Genomic DNA, 16,217 nt, shown 5'->3' with positions numbered 1-16,217 from the left:
TCTATATATTTTAAAATTATTTTGAGACTGATAATTACTTTCATTGTCTTCAGTATTCTATCAACCAAAATGTTACCAAAATAGTATTTCTATATGATGCTAGTTGATGTTCATAGAGATGACTTTGAGATGTGGCTTTGCCTTCTGGCTGATCAAAGAAAATTAAAATTTTTTTCAGTTTTGTTTTAGTGTTTGATCTACCTTAGTTTAGGTTTTTTTCACCTTTTTTTGTTTTTATTTGAAAATGGATAGTCTGTGCTATGTGTGATATGTTATTAGTAAAAACGCTCAGTTTACCAAAATACCCCATTTTCTTTTATCCTGGATCAGAGTTTCTCCTATAAGAAAGACTGAAATGTGCTAGAAGAAATCATCTACAGGACAAAAACACTAATATCCTCATACCTCAGACTTGTAGGTTATGATAGTTGGAACAGATAACTCACAGAGCAGTACAGAGCAAATTCCATGTGTAAATGTCTGTCTTTGCTCCTGCTAATACTTAAATTATAACCTTTTTCCTGCTAAGGTTTCTTTCCTTGATCCTATTTACTTTTTGTTTACTCTAGTCCAGCAAAATTAAAAAGGGAAGCAAAGGAGACTGTACTGTACTGAAGCCTACACTCATGGCTGCTGTCCCGGTGAGTATAGCATGTCAGTGTCGTCCATGGCCTGCACTTGGACTTTAAAAAAAGTAACCCTCTTAAATATTTGTCAACGTTTTTAAACAATTGTACTTTGTGGAAATTACAGTAAAATGTGTCCCTTAAAATCTTAGATAAGTATCTGGAAAAGATGAAATGGCAAACTTCTAAAGTGGATGCCTGTAAGGGTTTGCTGATTCTTGAAAATTAAGTGATGAAACTGACCTAGCTCAAATTACCTAGTCTGAGAATTGGTCATAATACTATAAAGATAGATGACACTCCAAAGATCATTTAGTTTAGTCACTTCATTTAAAAATGAGGCAACTGAGGCCATCCTAGAAAACTGGGGCAGTGTATCCAAGGTTACAGAGCTGGTTCATGGCAGAGCTGAATCTAGAATCCAAGCTGCTGACCCTTATGGTGGCTAAGAAAGATTAAGGAAACTGTCATATGAGAGAACTCCCAGAGAAAAAAAGTTGAATTCTCAGTTCAGTTCAGTTACTCAGTCGTGTCTGAGACTTTGCGACCGCATGGACTGCAGCACGCCAGGCTTCCCTGTCCCATCACCAACTCCCAGAGCTTGCTCAAACTCATGTCCATAGACTAGGTGATGCCATCCAATCATCTTGTCCTCTGTCGTCCCCTTCTCTTCCTGCCTTCAGTCTTTCCCAGCATCAGGGTCTTTTCCAATGAGTGAGCTCGTCACATCAGATTGAATTCTAGATATTAAAAATCTTTATGTGAAATATTGCCTTTCATAAAAATAAGATGTTACATTTTATAGCCTTGTAATGATAAATTATTAAATATTTAACAATGTTTCTAACTTGTATAGTCAAATATATTCTAGCACTTTAGGCTTTAGAAACTCCAGTGGGAGTATCACTACTGCTTGTATTATGATCAGACTTTACATCTTATCCGATTATCTTTCTAAGAATTATTTTTGCATATGGAAAGCCTGTGATTAGATAATGAAGTGTTCAGTCCAAGTTTTTCTAAGAATTACAGATGGAAGATAATTTTTTTTTACCTTCAAATTACCAAAATAACCAAAGTATTCGATCAGAGTAGCATTTGCATTTTTATTTAGAAAGTGAAGTGAAGTCGCTCAGTCGTGTCCAACTCTTTGCGACCCGTGGAGCCCACCAAGCTCCTCTGTCCATGGGATTCTCCAGGCAAGAATACTGGAGTCGGTTGCCATTTCCTTCTCCAGGGGATCTTCCCGACCCAGGGACGGAACCCAGGTCTCCCACATTGCAGGCAGATGCTTTAATCTCTGCACCACCAGGGAAGCCCTTAAATGCAAGCAAAGATTTCAAGGGAGGAAAGGAAGCCAGGTTGAAAGATGGGGGAGGAGGCGGTGCTGTAGAATTCAGCAAGTTTACAAACTGAAAAGAGAGTCTTCTGATTAAAAGCATCATAAAATGCTGATAATAGGTTTCACAGTACTTAACTATGTTCCAGACACTGTGCTAAGTGCTTTAGATGGATCATCTTGCTTAATCCTCTCTAAGACTCTGCTGCTGTTGCTGCTGCTAAGTCACTTCAGTCATGTCCGACTCTGCTAGGTGGGTCCTTGTATAAAGAAAAAAAAAATACTTGCCAAAGGTCACAGAGCCCATAGATGGTAATTAAAACTTGAACTGTGATGGCAGAGACTTCTTAACCACTGTGGCTGTCTATTTACGATTGTCTTTGGGAAACAGTATGTTGGGTTTATTACCCAGAAGTTCTTAGGAAACTGTATCGGAGGACATAATTAGGGAGGGGGAAGGACCGAGGAGTCTAGGAAATAATGTTTGAATTTAGGCCTGAAAGATAAACAACAGTTAGCTGATATGCTGTGTATCTTTTAATTACCTGTTTTTCATTCTTTACTTTGTGTCTTGGGAGGATAACTCCAGGAGGATTTGCACGTGTTTTGATTTCTGGTGGGGCTTAGCCACTTGTTGGTGCTCATGAGAGATCAGAGGACGGAGAGAGAGGTCTACCTATTTACTGACTTTGCCTCTTCCCTGCTAAGCTGCCATTTTTGGTAGTTGTTGCCAGTGCTCATTGGATAGTCTCTTTCCTATTGGCTCTAACCAGGTCTTTCCCATGGCAATGGTCCTCCATCAGATTCTAGTAATACTTCTCTCCTCTCACTTCTTCAGACCTAGAGATAGTAAACCATCTCCTATGTTGCTAGTTCACTGATGCTTCACCATACCTTATTGGTTCCCTTAGCTCTTTCCACTCCTCTTTAAATAAGCCTTAAAAAATCTTTTTATTGAGAATTGTTTCTGGTAGACTATTTTCTCAGTTTCTTTCCTGAGTCAGAATAAAAGATACATTTAGTATTGTAATATTCACGTACATGATGAGAATTCACAGTAAATCACTACTTATAAGTAATGACTGTTGAATGTCATGTAATATTATTAGGTCGATTTAAAGGGTGACTGAATGTGCTAACAATAAACCCTGCCAGTGTGTTGCAACTGTGTTGAGTTCTTTATTCATTAAGGCCTTTCTGTATCTGTGACTGGTATCTAGTGTTGGAAGGAGTGGTGAAAGTAGTTCTCACACATCTGCCTCACTCCCATGTGCTCTTTTCCACCCAACCTTTTTTTTTTTTAAATGACTTATACATGATTTCGGTGTTGACCATCTGGTCATGTCCATGTGTAGAGTCTTCTCTTGTGTTGTTGGAAGAGGGTGTTTGCTATGACCAGTGCATTCTCTTGGCAAAACTCGGTTAGCCTTTGCCCTGCTACATTCCGTATTCCAAGGCCAAATTTGCCTCTTACCCCAGGTGTTTCTTGACTTCTACTTTTGCATTCCAGTCCCCTATAATGAAAAGGACCTCTTTTTTGGGTGTTAGTTCTAAAGGTCTTGTAGGTCTTCATAGAACCATTCAACTTCAGCTTCTTCAGCATTACTGGTTGGGGCATAGGCTTTGATTACTGTGATATTGAATGGTTTGACTTGGAAACGAACAGAGATCATTCTGTCATTTTTGAGATTGCATCCAAGTACTGCATTTGAGACTCTTCTGTTGACCATGTTGGCTACTCCATTTCTTCTAAGGGATTCCTGCCCACAGTAGTAGATATAATGGTCATCTGAGTTAAATTCACCCATTCCAGTCCATTTTAGTTCTCTGATTCCTAGAATGTCGATGTTCACTCCTGCCATCTCCTGTTTGACCACTTCCAATTTGCCTTGATTCATGGACCTGACATTCCAGGTTCCTATGCACTATTGCTCTTTACAGCATCGGACCTTGTTTCTATCACCAGTCACATCCACAACTGGGTATGGTTTTTGCTTTGGCTCCATCCCTTCATTCTTTCTGGAGTTATTTCTCCACTGATCTCCAGTAGCATATTGAGCACCTACCAACCTGGGGAGTTCCTCTTCCAGTATCCTATCATTTTGCCTTTTCATACTGTTCATGGGGTTCTCAAGGCAAGAATACTGAAGTGGTTTGCCATTGCCTTCTCCAGTGGACCACATTCTGTCAGACCTCTCCACCATCACCCATCTGTCTTAGGTGGCCCCACACAGCATGGCTTAGTTTCATTAAGTTAGACAAAACTGTGGTCCCTGTTGGAGAAGGCAATGGCACCCCACTCCAGTACTCTTGCCTGGAAAATCCCATGGATGGAGAGGCCTGGTGGGCTGCAGTCCATGGGGTTGCTAGGAGTCGGACATGACTGAGTGACTTCACTTTATTTTTTCACTTTCATGCACTGGAGAAGGAAATGGAAACCCACTCCAGTGTTCTTGCCTGGAGAATCCCAGGGACGGGGGAGCCTGGTGTGCTCCCGTCTATGGGGCTGCACAGAGTCGGACACGACTGAAGCGACTTAGCAGCAGCAGCAGTCCCTGTGATCAGATTGACTAGTTTTCTGTGATTATGGTTTCAGTGTGTCTGCCCTCTGATGCCTTCTCGCAGCACCTACCATCTTACTTGGGTTTCTCTTACCTTGGACGTGGGATATCTCTTCACGGCTGCTCCAACAAAGTGCAGCCACTGCTCCTTACCTTGGACGAGGGGTGTCTCCTCACGGCTGACCCTCCTGACCTTGAACGTGGAGTAGCTCCTCTCGGCCCTCCTGCGCCTGCTCAGTCGCCGCTCCTTGGACGTGGGGTAGCTCCTCTTGGCCGCTGCCCTTGACCTTGGGCGTGGGGTTGCTCCTCTCAGCCCTGCCCCTGACCTCAGGCGTGGGGTAGTTCCTCCCTGCTGCCACAGCACCTGACCTCAGGTGTGGGATAGCTCCTCCCAGCCACCGCCCCTGACCTCAGGCGTGGGGTAGCTCCTCTTGGCCGATGCCCAGATTATGACTCCTTATTGGCAAATTCAGACTTAAATTGAAGAAAGTAGGGAAAACCATCTCGACCATTCAGGTATGACCCAAATCAAATCCCTTATGATTATACAGTGGAAGTGAGAAATATATTTAAGGGCCTAGATCTGATAGATAGAGTGCCTGATGAACTATGGACGGAGGTTCGTGACATTGTACAGGAGACAGGGATCAAGACCATCCCCGTGGAAAAGAAATGCAAAAAAGCAAAATGGCTATCTGAGGAAGCCATACAAATAGCTGTGAAAAGAATAGAAGTGAAAAGCAAAGGAGAAAAGGAAAGATATAAGCATCTGAATGCAGAGTTCCAAAGAATAGCAAGGAGAGATAAGAAAGCCTTCCTCAGCGATCAATCCAAAGAAATAGAGGAAAACAAGAGAATGGGAAAGACTAGAGATCTCTTCAAGAAAATTAGAGATGCCAAGGGAACATTTCATGCAAAGATGGGCTCAATAAAGGACAGAAATGGTATGGACATAACAGAAGCAGAAGATATTAAGAGGTGGCAAGGATACACAGAACTGTACAGAAAAGATCTTCATGACCAAGATAATCACGATAGTGTGATCACTCACCTAGAGCCAGACATCCTGGAATGTGAAGTCAAGTGGGCCTTAGAAAGCATCACTACGAACAAAGCTAGTGGAGGTGATGGAATTCCAGTTGAGCTAGTTCAAATCCTAAAAGATGATGCTGTGAAAGTGCTACACTCAATATGCCAGCAAATTTGGAAAACTCAGCAGTGGCCACAGGACTGGAAGTGGTCAGTTTTCATTCCAATCCCAAAAAAAGGCAATGCCAAAGAATGCTCAAACTACCGCACAATTGCACTAATCTCACATGCTAGTAAAGTAATGCTCAAAATTCTCCAAGCCAGGCTTCAGCAATACGTGACCCGTGAACTTCCAGATGTTCAAGCTGGTTTTAGAAAAGGCTGAGGAACCAGAGATCAAATTGCCAACATTCACTGGATCGTCGAAAAAGCAAGAGAGTTCCAGAAAAACATCTATTTCTGCTTTATTGACTATGCCAAAGCCTTTGACTGTGTGGATCACAATAAACTTTGGAAAGTTCTGAAAGAGATGGGAATACCAGACCACCTGACCTGCCTCTTGAGAAACCTATATGTAGGTCAGGAAGCAACAGTTAGAACTGGACATGGAACAACAGACTGGTTCCAAATAGGAAAAGGAGTTCGTCAAGGCTGTATATTGTCACCCTGCTTATTTAACTTCTATGCAGAGTACATCATGAGAAATGCTGGACTGGAAGAAGCACAAGCTGGAATCAAGATTGCCAGGAGAAATATCAATAACCTAAGATATGCAGATGACACCACCCTTATGGCAGAAAGTGAAAAGGAACTAAAAAGCCTCTTGATTAAAGTCAAAGAGGAGAGTGAAAATGTTGGCTTAACTCTCAACGTTCAGAAAACGAAGATCATGGCATCTGGTCCCATCACTTCATGGGAAATAGATGGGGAAACAGTGGAAACAGTGTCAGACTTTGTTTTTGGGGGCTCCAAAATCACTGCAAATGGTGCTTGCAGCCATGAAATTAGAAGATGCTTACTCCTTGGAAGGAGAGTTGTGACCAACCTAGATAGCATATTAAAAAGCAGAGGCATTACTTTGCCAACAAAGGTCCGTCTAGTCAAGACTGTGGTTTTTCCAGTGGTCACGTATGGATGTGAGAGTTGGACTGTGAAGAAAGCTGAGTGCCGAAGAATTGATGCTTTTGAACTGTGGTGTTGGAGAAGACTCTTGAGAGTCCCTTAGACTGTGTGGAGATCCAACAAGTCCATTCTAAGTGAAATCAGTCCTGGGTGTTCACTGGAAGGACTGATGTTGAAGCTGAGATTCCAATACTTTGGCCTTCTCATGTGAAGAGTTGGCTCATTGGAAAAGACCGTAATGCTGGGAGGGATTGGGGGCAGGAGGAGAAGGGGATGACAGAGGATCAGACGGCTGGATGGCATCACTGACTGGATGGACATGAGTTTGAGTAAACTCCAGGAGTTGGTGATGGACAGGGAGGCCTGGCGTACTGCAATTCATGGGGTCACAAAGAGTCAGACATGACTGAGTGACTGAACTGAACTGAACTGATACATGATTTATTGGTAGGATACACATGGTACAATTTATTTACCTTGGTGGGGGCTTAGATTGAAATATAGTTAAGGTATGCTGCTGCTGCTGCTGCTAAGTCGCTTCAGTCATGTCCGACTCTGTGCGACCCCATAGACAGCAGCCCACCAGGCTCCCCCATCCCTGGGATTCTCCAGGCAAGAACACTGGGGTGGGTTGCCATTTCCTTCTCCAATGGATGAAAGTGAAAAGTGAAAGTGAAGTCACTCAGTCGTGCCCGACTCTTAGCGACCCCATGGACTGAAGCCTACCAGGCTCCTCCGTCCATGGGATTTTCCAGGCAAGAGTACTGGAGTGGGGTGCCATCGCCTTCTCCGAGTTAAGGTATAGTATTATATTAGTTTTAGGTGTACTTGTACTACATGGTTTGTCATTTGCATACCATACACTTTCTTAAGAGGAATAGTTATAGGATGTTAAAATCCTTTTAGAGAGTCTTTGGGATTTCTCAATCACAGATATAAAGAAGGATTTCAGTGTATCCAATAGTGATTCTTTTTGAGGAAATGGAGAGAAACAACATTGTACCATACTTGAGTTGCCATGCAACCGTCCCTCCCCAGCTTTATTGAGATATAATTGACATATAGCATTATGTCAATTTTGGAGAAGGCAATGACACCCCACTCCAATACCCTTGCCTGGAAAATCCCATGGATGGAGGAGTCTGGTGGGCTGCAGTCCATGGGGTCGCTAAGAGTCAGGCACAACTGAGCGACTTCACTTTCACTTTTCACTTTCATGCATTGGAGAAGGAAATGGCAACCCACCCCAGTGTTCTTGCCTGGAGAATCCCAGGGACAGGGGAGCCTGTTGGGCTGCCATCTATGGGGTTGCACAGAGTTGGACACGACTGAAGCGACTTAGCAGCATTGTGTCAGTTTAAGGTCTACAATGTGATGATTGGATATACATATGTATTGCAAAATGATTACCACAATGTTAATTAAAACATTTATCACCTCACATAGTTACTATTTGTGTGTTTATGAAAAGAACATTTAAGATTTTATTTTACCAACTTTCAAGTATACAATACAATCTTATTGATCATAGTCACCATGGTGTACGTTAGATCTCTAGACTTATTCAACTGGAAGTTTATACCCTTTGACCAACATTTTCCCATTTCCCTCACCCCCTAGACACAGGCAACCACCAATTTATTCTCTGTTGCTATGAGTTCAGCTTTCTTATGTTTCACATATAAACGAGATCACGCAGTAGTTGGCTTTTTCTGTCTGACTCCTTTCACTGAGTATAGTGTAAGGGCTGATTCTGCTGTCTTCATTTGAGAATGACTCTGTTCTAGCATTAAAAGAGCCATACATAGAGTTATTCATTGTAGCACAACTGAATTTACATTACTTGCTATTTTAAATATTTAAATTAGGTATACATGTGTATGCTTTATGTAATAATTCTTATTGATTTGTGCTAAGTAATGCCAAAAAAACATCATCTAGTGATATAGTGATAGTTGGGGCTTTTACTGCTTGGTTGGTTTGTTTTGTTTGTTTTCTGTTTTCTACGTATTAGCTTGGGAGTTAGTATATCCCAAACCTTGAACTACTTCTAATTTTCCAAAGAGCTGTGAGGAAGAATCCTTTTGTTGTTGTTGTTGTTAACTTAGCTTCTATTAAGATGGAATAGGAATGCCTCATGTATAAGGAAATAATTTTAAGAAACTGTAAAACTCTCTGCCAGGCTGTGAGAGTTATAAGGTAGCAGTAAGAACAACATTATGATTATATTCAACATTGTTGGATGTTTTAGTGCTGTTTGAGAACAAGTCAATATATTTAAAAGAAAAGAAATATTTTAAAGTTATTTTTATGTTACATGTGGACGAATTATTTATACTTTCAGTTCAAGTCAGTTCAGTCACTCAGTCATGTCTGACTGCGACTCCACTGACTGCAGCACGCCAGGCCTCCCTGTCCATCACCAACTCCTGGAGTTTGCTCAAATTCATGTCCATTGAGTTGGTGATGCCGTCCAACCATCTCATCCTCTGTTGTCCCCATCTCCTCCTGCTTTCAGTCTTTCCCAGCATCAGGGTTTTTTTTTTCCAGTGAGTCAAATCTTTTCATCAGGTGACCAAAGTATTGGAGCTTCAGCTTCAGCATCAGTCCCTCCAATGAATATTCAGGACTGATTTCCTTTAGGATGGACTGGTTTGATCTCCTTGCAGTCCAGGGGACTCTCAAGAGTCTTTTCCAACACCACAGTTCAAAAACATCAATTTAGTCAATGTTTAAAACACTTCCATTCAATAGATTTATTAATTAGCCACACCACGTGGCTTCCAGGATCTTAGTTCCCCGACCAGGGATTGAACTCAGGGCCATGGCAGTGAAAGCATTGAGTCCTAACCCCTGGACCTCCAGGAAATTCTTGTAAGAAATTTTAGATAAAGTTAGTGTAAAGAAGTGAAGAAACCCCTCTACTTGCTCTTAGTGTTTTTGAAATAGTAAACAAGTTAGTGAAATTAATTCTTTAATAAAGTAAATATTTCCATTATGTTAAAGACTATTAAGATTTTGTAAATAGAGTATTTTCGACTAAAGGCTATCTCAGTGTTCATGTAGTTCTTTTCATATTATTTAATACATTGCTTACCTTTCAGGAAATCATGGATAGAATTTATAAGAATGTTATGAGCAAAGTCCAAGAGATGAATTATATTCAGAAAACTCTGTTCAAGATAGGGTATGATTACAAATTGGAACAGATTAAAAAGGGATATGATGCACCACTTTGCAATCTGTAAGTATATTTCACAGACTCTGTAGTTTGAGCTTTTAAATATTTTTGTGTTTTAATATCTGGAAGATGAATAAGTAAATGACAAGTTAATTTAGTTTGAGCATCACCACCATGATCATAACATTGAATTTCTCTCTTACTCACTTCTAAGCTTTGTTGCTTATATAGCAAGCAGAGGACCTTGAACTCTAATCTTGGCAGTTTAACAAATTTTAATAATTGGTGTACATATTTAAGATTTAATTATAAAATTTGGTCTCATGAAGAAAAACTAGAGTAGACTTTTTCTCAAGATAGTTGAGAAAAAAGTCATCTAACTAAAAAAGTGATTTTCAATATTTATTTTGTGTGAAGGTTTCTGATTTATTGTATTCATAAAATATTAAGCATATGAATATAATGGTTACTTTAAATGTAGTGCTGGGGAGTCAAGATGAGGAAGCATTTTTCATTGGAAGGGAAATAAGATAGATGACAAAATGTTCCAAAGATTACGTTTTTTCCATTGACATCATCCTTTTCTTTCATTTACTATGTGTCAAAGCAGTTTCCCAACACTGTACAGTTTTCTTCTTGCATTTTTCAGAGTTTTTCTAGCATTTTTTAAGGTGTTACTAGTTGTTGCTTTGATCGCCTCTCATTATCACAATGGTCCCAAAATTTAGATGTTCAACCAAAGTTGAGACATCTTTTCCAGAGGCTATGAATTATGACGCTTGGTGAGTCACCAAGAATAATCTATTCATACATTAAAATACAGATAGCCAGTGGGAATTTGCTGTGTGACATGGAGAGCTCAACCCAGTGCTCTGTGACAACCTAGAGGGGTGGGATGGGATGGGAGATGGGAGTGAGGCTTAAAAGGGGAGGGGACATATGTATACCTGTGGCTGATTCATGTTGATGTATGGCAGAAACCAGCACAATATTGTAAAGCAATTATCTTCCAATAAAAGATTTTTAAAAATCATTTATTGCCCCTTTTTATCAAGGATACTGTTTAAAAAAGTGAAGGCTCTGCTGGGAGGGAATGTCCGTATGATGCTGTCTGGTGGAGCACCCCTGTCTCCGCAGACACAGCGATTCATGAATGTCTGCTTCTGCTGCCCAGTTGGTCAGGGTTATGGATTAACAGAAACGTGTGGTGCTGGGACAGTTACTGAAGGTAAGTTTGTTTTTTTTTTAATTAAAATTTATTGAAGTATAGTTGCTTTACAGTGTTTTGTTTGAACATAAGCATTTTTAACATGGCAAATAATTATATAATTATAATTGCTATTGGGAACCGTGGTGACTTTATGCCTCTTAAGTAATATTGGATTCAGTGCAAATCTACATATTTTAGTTTTAGAAACTTTTAGTTGAGTCATGTGTACCCTTTATTTGTCAGCCTCATAAATATTTATGACACATTGTCAGTCCTCAAAGTTCTTTTACCCTGGTCTCATAATCTCTCTCTAAAATGATCACTTCCTCAGAGCACTGCACTCTTGGATTAGGTATCACTTTTTTTTTCTCCTAGCTTTCTTTTTTTATTATCATTGGAGTAGAGCTGCATTGGAGAAGGAAATGGCAACCCACTCCAGTGTTCTTGCCTGGAGAATCCCAGGGACAGAGGAGCCTGGTGGGCTGCCGTCTATGGGGTCACACAGAGTCGGACACGACTGAAGTGACTTAGCAGCAGCAGCAGCAGAGTTGCTTTATGATGTTGTATTAGTTTCTGCTTTTACACTTTTGTGCTCCCTCTTGAACCTGTGTTCCTATCCTGACTTCTTGTTTACTTTCTTTTCTGTTATTTTCAACAGCCTACAGCAGGGTTTCTCAACTTCAGCACTGTTGAGATTTTGAACCAGATAATTCTTTATTGTTGGGACTGCTCCTGCATATTGTAGGATGTTTAGCTGCTACATAGCTGCCAGATGATGTGACAATGAATTATATCTTTAGTTGTTGCCAAGTATCCCTGGGTTGTGAAACAATGGAGTAGAGCAATCTTTTTTGTTATCTCACTTTCACTTTAAACTCCTGTCCAAAGTCAGTGCCATTGTCCAAAACCATCTGTCCATTGCAAGATTGTGTATGACAGTGTTATTCAGTTCAGTTCAGTTGCTCAGTCGTGTCCGATTCTTTGCGACCCCATGGACTGCAGCACACCAGGCTTCCCTGTCCATCACCAACTCCTGGAGCTTGCCCAAACTCATGTCCATCGAGTCAGTGATAAAACCATTCAGGGCATTAGCTTTGAAGTCATTGGATTGTTTATTTTTAATATCTTTAAATTTCACTCGATCTCCCCATGTTTTTCATTGGATTGCTCCCTCCCCTGGCTGCCACCTTTGGCATCTCACCTTTTATTACTTCACCATGTCCTAAAGTAACAGTCTTTCAACTGCTGTGTCTGCCTCTATTATATCACTTCTGTTTCATCCTGTATTCTTCTGTTAGACATGTCCACATCAAACACTGCTTCATACCTGGTGAACCTAGATTTCAAGCATCTCTAACCTGGCACCATTGTACCTATTCATCATTATTTCCCACCTGTGTATACACCTGGGTTCTTTTCTCCAGACAAGCCAATCTTCTCTGTCTTGTATTTTCTGTTCCCTTCTCTTGGAATGCCCCTTTTGCTGTCTGGTCCCAGCCATCTTCTCACGTGCAACTCTTCTTTCCCAGCCATTTCATTTTATGTTGATCTTTCTAGCCTCCAAGGTGCTAGTGTGCTCACCTTCAGAACCATGCAGTTTACTATTTAAATATGCTCCAAATTATTTAATGTGCTTTTCTCTCCAGGTAGTTTGTTTGTAAGCTTGGTGAGGGCAGGGTCTCCTTACCTTTAATGTGTTTTTCTCACAATGTTTAATGTAAAGCTATGGTACATAATAAGTTGTCCATAAATACTTGATTAATGCACACAATAATCACATACTACAAAAGGACAATATCATCAGGGAAATGTCATGCACTAATTAATATCCTTGTTACTCTTTCCCTTATAGTTACTGACTATACCACTGGCAGAGTTGGGGCCCCTCTTATTTGCTGTGAAATTAAGCTAAAAGACTGGCAGGAAGGTAAGCATTTTATGACAAACTCTAGTGTTTCTAGATATGCTGAAAATCACCACGAGCCTCTAGACTTCCATTTTTTTAAAAGTGTTAGGTTGTCAATGGTAGCAAGTGAGCCTTTGCTGTTGCTTGTTTTTTGTGCTTTCTTTTTCTTCAGTAACATCATTAGGTTCCCAATAGAAAAAGAAAATCTCTAGAATCTAGGCATGAAGATTCTGAACTTGGGAGTACTTAATGGATGGTAAAAAGGAAAACGTTCTTAATGGGGCATTCCCTGGGTTCAGAGAAGGATATATTATCCTATCCTTTGAATCTCGAGATTGCTAGTGAGTAGATTTGGGCTGAGAAATGAAACCCCAGGTTTTCAGGGGATACAGTGACTAATCACACACACACTCCCCCAACTTCTTAGCTCTTGACCCCAGCAAACATTTTTATAGTTGAGAATCCACTGTCTATCTTTGTATAGTTTAATTTTTATAAGTAACTGTAGAAGGTGAAACACTTAGAGACCTGTGCTTTACAGACATTAGTGATAATCCTTTTCTATAAATCAGCTGAAGGCAAAAGTAAGGCAATCTTCCTGTGATGAAATTGTGAAAAAACATTAAGCATATTCATTAACTGCAAAATAATTAACAACCTAGCCATGCTAAATGAAGAGTAATTAAAAAGTTTAAGATTTCCTTCTATTTTTAATTTACTGTATTTGGTATATAATATGTAAATTGAAGACATACAACATGTTATTTTGGTACCTTTATATATTGTAATATGATTGTTGCTGTAGCAACATTCAGCATCTCTATTACATTACATAATTGCCTTTTCTTTATAGTGGATGGGATAGTTAAGTTTTAGTCTCTAAGCAAGTTTGATGGATATAGTACAATATTATTGTCTGTTAAGAAAAAATCAAAGCTTAACATTTAAAAAGGGAGTATTCACCTTAGGATGGAGTCATAGACTGAAATTTTAAAGGACCAGTTATCTTGTTGTACATATCCCTTAGGTTGTTCAAACCCAAGAAAATGAATGTGCTTTGTCTGACATAAATTTGAAGTTTCTAAAAGTGTTCTTCCTATGTGACTTTTTAATTATGTGCATTATTTTTGGTGCTCTATGAGCAAACAACCATTTCTTTTTAAATACCATGTTGAAAAGCCAGTTTCATCCCCAGGTGTTTTACATCTTGGAAATAAGACTTCATTCTCCCATGGTAGTGCCTTTGCAGCTTTAGAATGAAAATTTGAAAAAATATAGGGGCTGTGTGTCTATGTATACTGGGCATCAGCATCAAAATTGCTGTAGTCAGTGGGTTATTTATTAAGCAGTGGAATCAGAGAAACAAGGTATATTATAAAACTTGGTAAGAATAATTTTGCCTTTAATTTTTATTTTCTGATTTTTCTGGTACTGGGCTTTAATGTCAGTTTTGTGGGGAGTGGGTCCATGTTTGGAGTTTTCCTTGCTATGAAAGAATCTTTGCTTTATATAATACAAATGATGTTCATGCTTTACATACAGTGAGTTTTGTCATATTAAAATATTGAATTGTTTTAAATTTATAAGAGTAGCTAACAGCTGGAAAGAACTCTGCTTTTAATTCTTTTATGACTTAAAATCTAACCAGCATCTCAGTTTATCAATTTGAATTTTTGTGTATTTTCCTTAGAGTAAGGTTTGTTCAGTAATAAACAAGTAATGAGTGTAATAAAATGTTTCATTACTCATTGTCAATGATTTCGGTGTTTTCACTTTTAAAGCCATGACTGACCAGAGGCAAAGTGAAGAAAATAATGTTTCCCTCTCACTTCATAGCTTCTCTGGTGGCTCAGGTGATAAAGAGGCTGCCTGCACTGCAGGAGACCCAGGTTCGATCCCTGGGTCAGGAAGATCCCCTGGAGAAGGGAATGGCTACCCACTCTAGTATTCTTGCCTGGAGAACTCCATGGACAGAGGAGTCTGGCAGGCTACAGTCCCTGGGGTTGCAAAGAGTTGGGCATGACTGAGCGACTAACACTTTCTTACTTCATGGTGTTGCCTTTGAGAGCACTTACTCTCAAACTGCTCTCTCTGATTAAAACAATATATTTGAAACACATTTGATATCAAAATATTAATAATTTATTTATAACAGCCTCAAATATTATCCTACTTGGGGTGATTTTATTTTAGTAGATGTCTGTGAACCCTAATGATGTCTGTGAAGCTTTAATGATGTTCTGAGTGTGAAATTTTATGGTCCTTGAAAGGTTTCAGATGGGTTGGTACTTCTGCAGTCACAGTCACCCTCTGTCCTTACACAAATCTCAGTAAATATTAACTAGTATGCTCCTGTAGAGTGAAGTAAAATTTGACCAGCAAAAAATATTAGCAAAGGATCTTTAAGAATTAATGCAAGTAAATTTTGCTTTGGAACAGTAACTAAATAGTTTTTATGACCTCCAGGCGGCTATACAATTCATGACAAGCCAAACCCCAGAGGTGAAATCGTAATTGGTGGAAAGAATATCTCCATGGGATATTTTAAAAATGAGGAGAAAACGGCTGAGGATTATTCTGTGGATGAAAATGGCCAAAGGTGGTTTTGCACTGGTGATATTGGAGAATTCCATCCCGATGGGTGTTTACAGATTATCGGTCAGTGTGTTCTCTTTTTGTGCTTTTCTGTAGTTTTTGCAGCTTCAACAACTATGAAAGGTAATATTGATCAAGTCATTAATAACTTTGATGATGGTTCCATTGGTTTAAACTTCAGACACGTTATTTAATTAATGTCTGTGCTTCCCCATCTGTGAAATAGGGACAGCAACACTGACCTGGCAGGGGTTTTGTTAGGATGAAATGAGTTTGTATAAAATGCTTAGAGCAGGGCAGTGCTTTCACCTTAGTAAGTGGTAGTAGAAGCAACATTAGAGTGAGCAGACATAAATTTGAAGTTTCTAAAAGTGTGCCTTCTTTGTGACTTTTTAATTATGTGCATTATTGTTGGTGCTCTATGAGCAAACAACCATTTCTTTTTAAATACCATGTTGAAAAGCAGGAAAATAGCAGTTGGTGATGAGAAAACAAGAATTGCTCAGAAGAGGGATTTTTGGTTGGTTGGTTGTGGGTTTTTTTCCTTTTTTCATCAACTACATTTGGTTACATATAACCATGTACTGCAACATACCCTATTCTAGGGCTTCCTCACCATTTACCTCCCCACCCAAGAGGCATTGTGGA

General features: G+C 39.6%; 1 protein-coding gene across 4 annotated transcripts in view; it reads left to right on the top strand.

The window, feature by feature from the left end:
* ACSL4 (acyl-CoA synthetase long chain family member 4) overlaps nt 1-16,217 on the top strand; it is a 77,588-nt gene that overhangs the window by 48,215 nt on the left and 13,156 nt on the right. For all 4 annotated transcript variants that reach the window (XM_070783526.1, XM_070783525.1, XM_070783524.1 and 1 more), the window contains exons 9-13: nt 570-641; nt 9,782-9,921; nt 10,914-11,086; nt 12,921-12,995; nt 15,441-15,632. In XM_070783526.1, the coding sequence (XP_070639627.1) occupies nt 570-641; nt 9,782-9,921; nt 10,914-11,086; nt 12,921-12,995; nt 15,441-15,632 (652 nt within the window). The remainder of the gene's footprint in view (nt 1-569; nt 642-9,781; nt 9,922-10,913; nt 11,087-12,920; nt 12,996-15,440; nt 15,633-16,217) is intronic.

This window comes from Bos indicus, chromosome X, assembly GCF_029378745.1.
Source record: "Bos indicus isolate NIAB-ARS_2022 breed Sahiwal x Tharparkar chromosome X, NIAB-ARS_B.indTharparkar_mat_pri_1.0, whole genome shotgun sequence".
Taxonomy (NCBI): Eukaryota; Metazoa; Chordata; class Mammalia; order Artiodactyla; family Bovidae; genus Bos; species Bos indicus.
The sequence above is the reverse complement of the archived record's forward strand: the minus strand, read 5'-3'. Positions and strand labels throughout refer to the sequence as shown.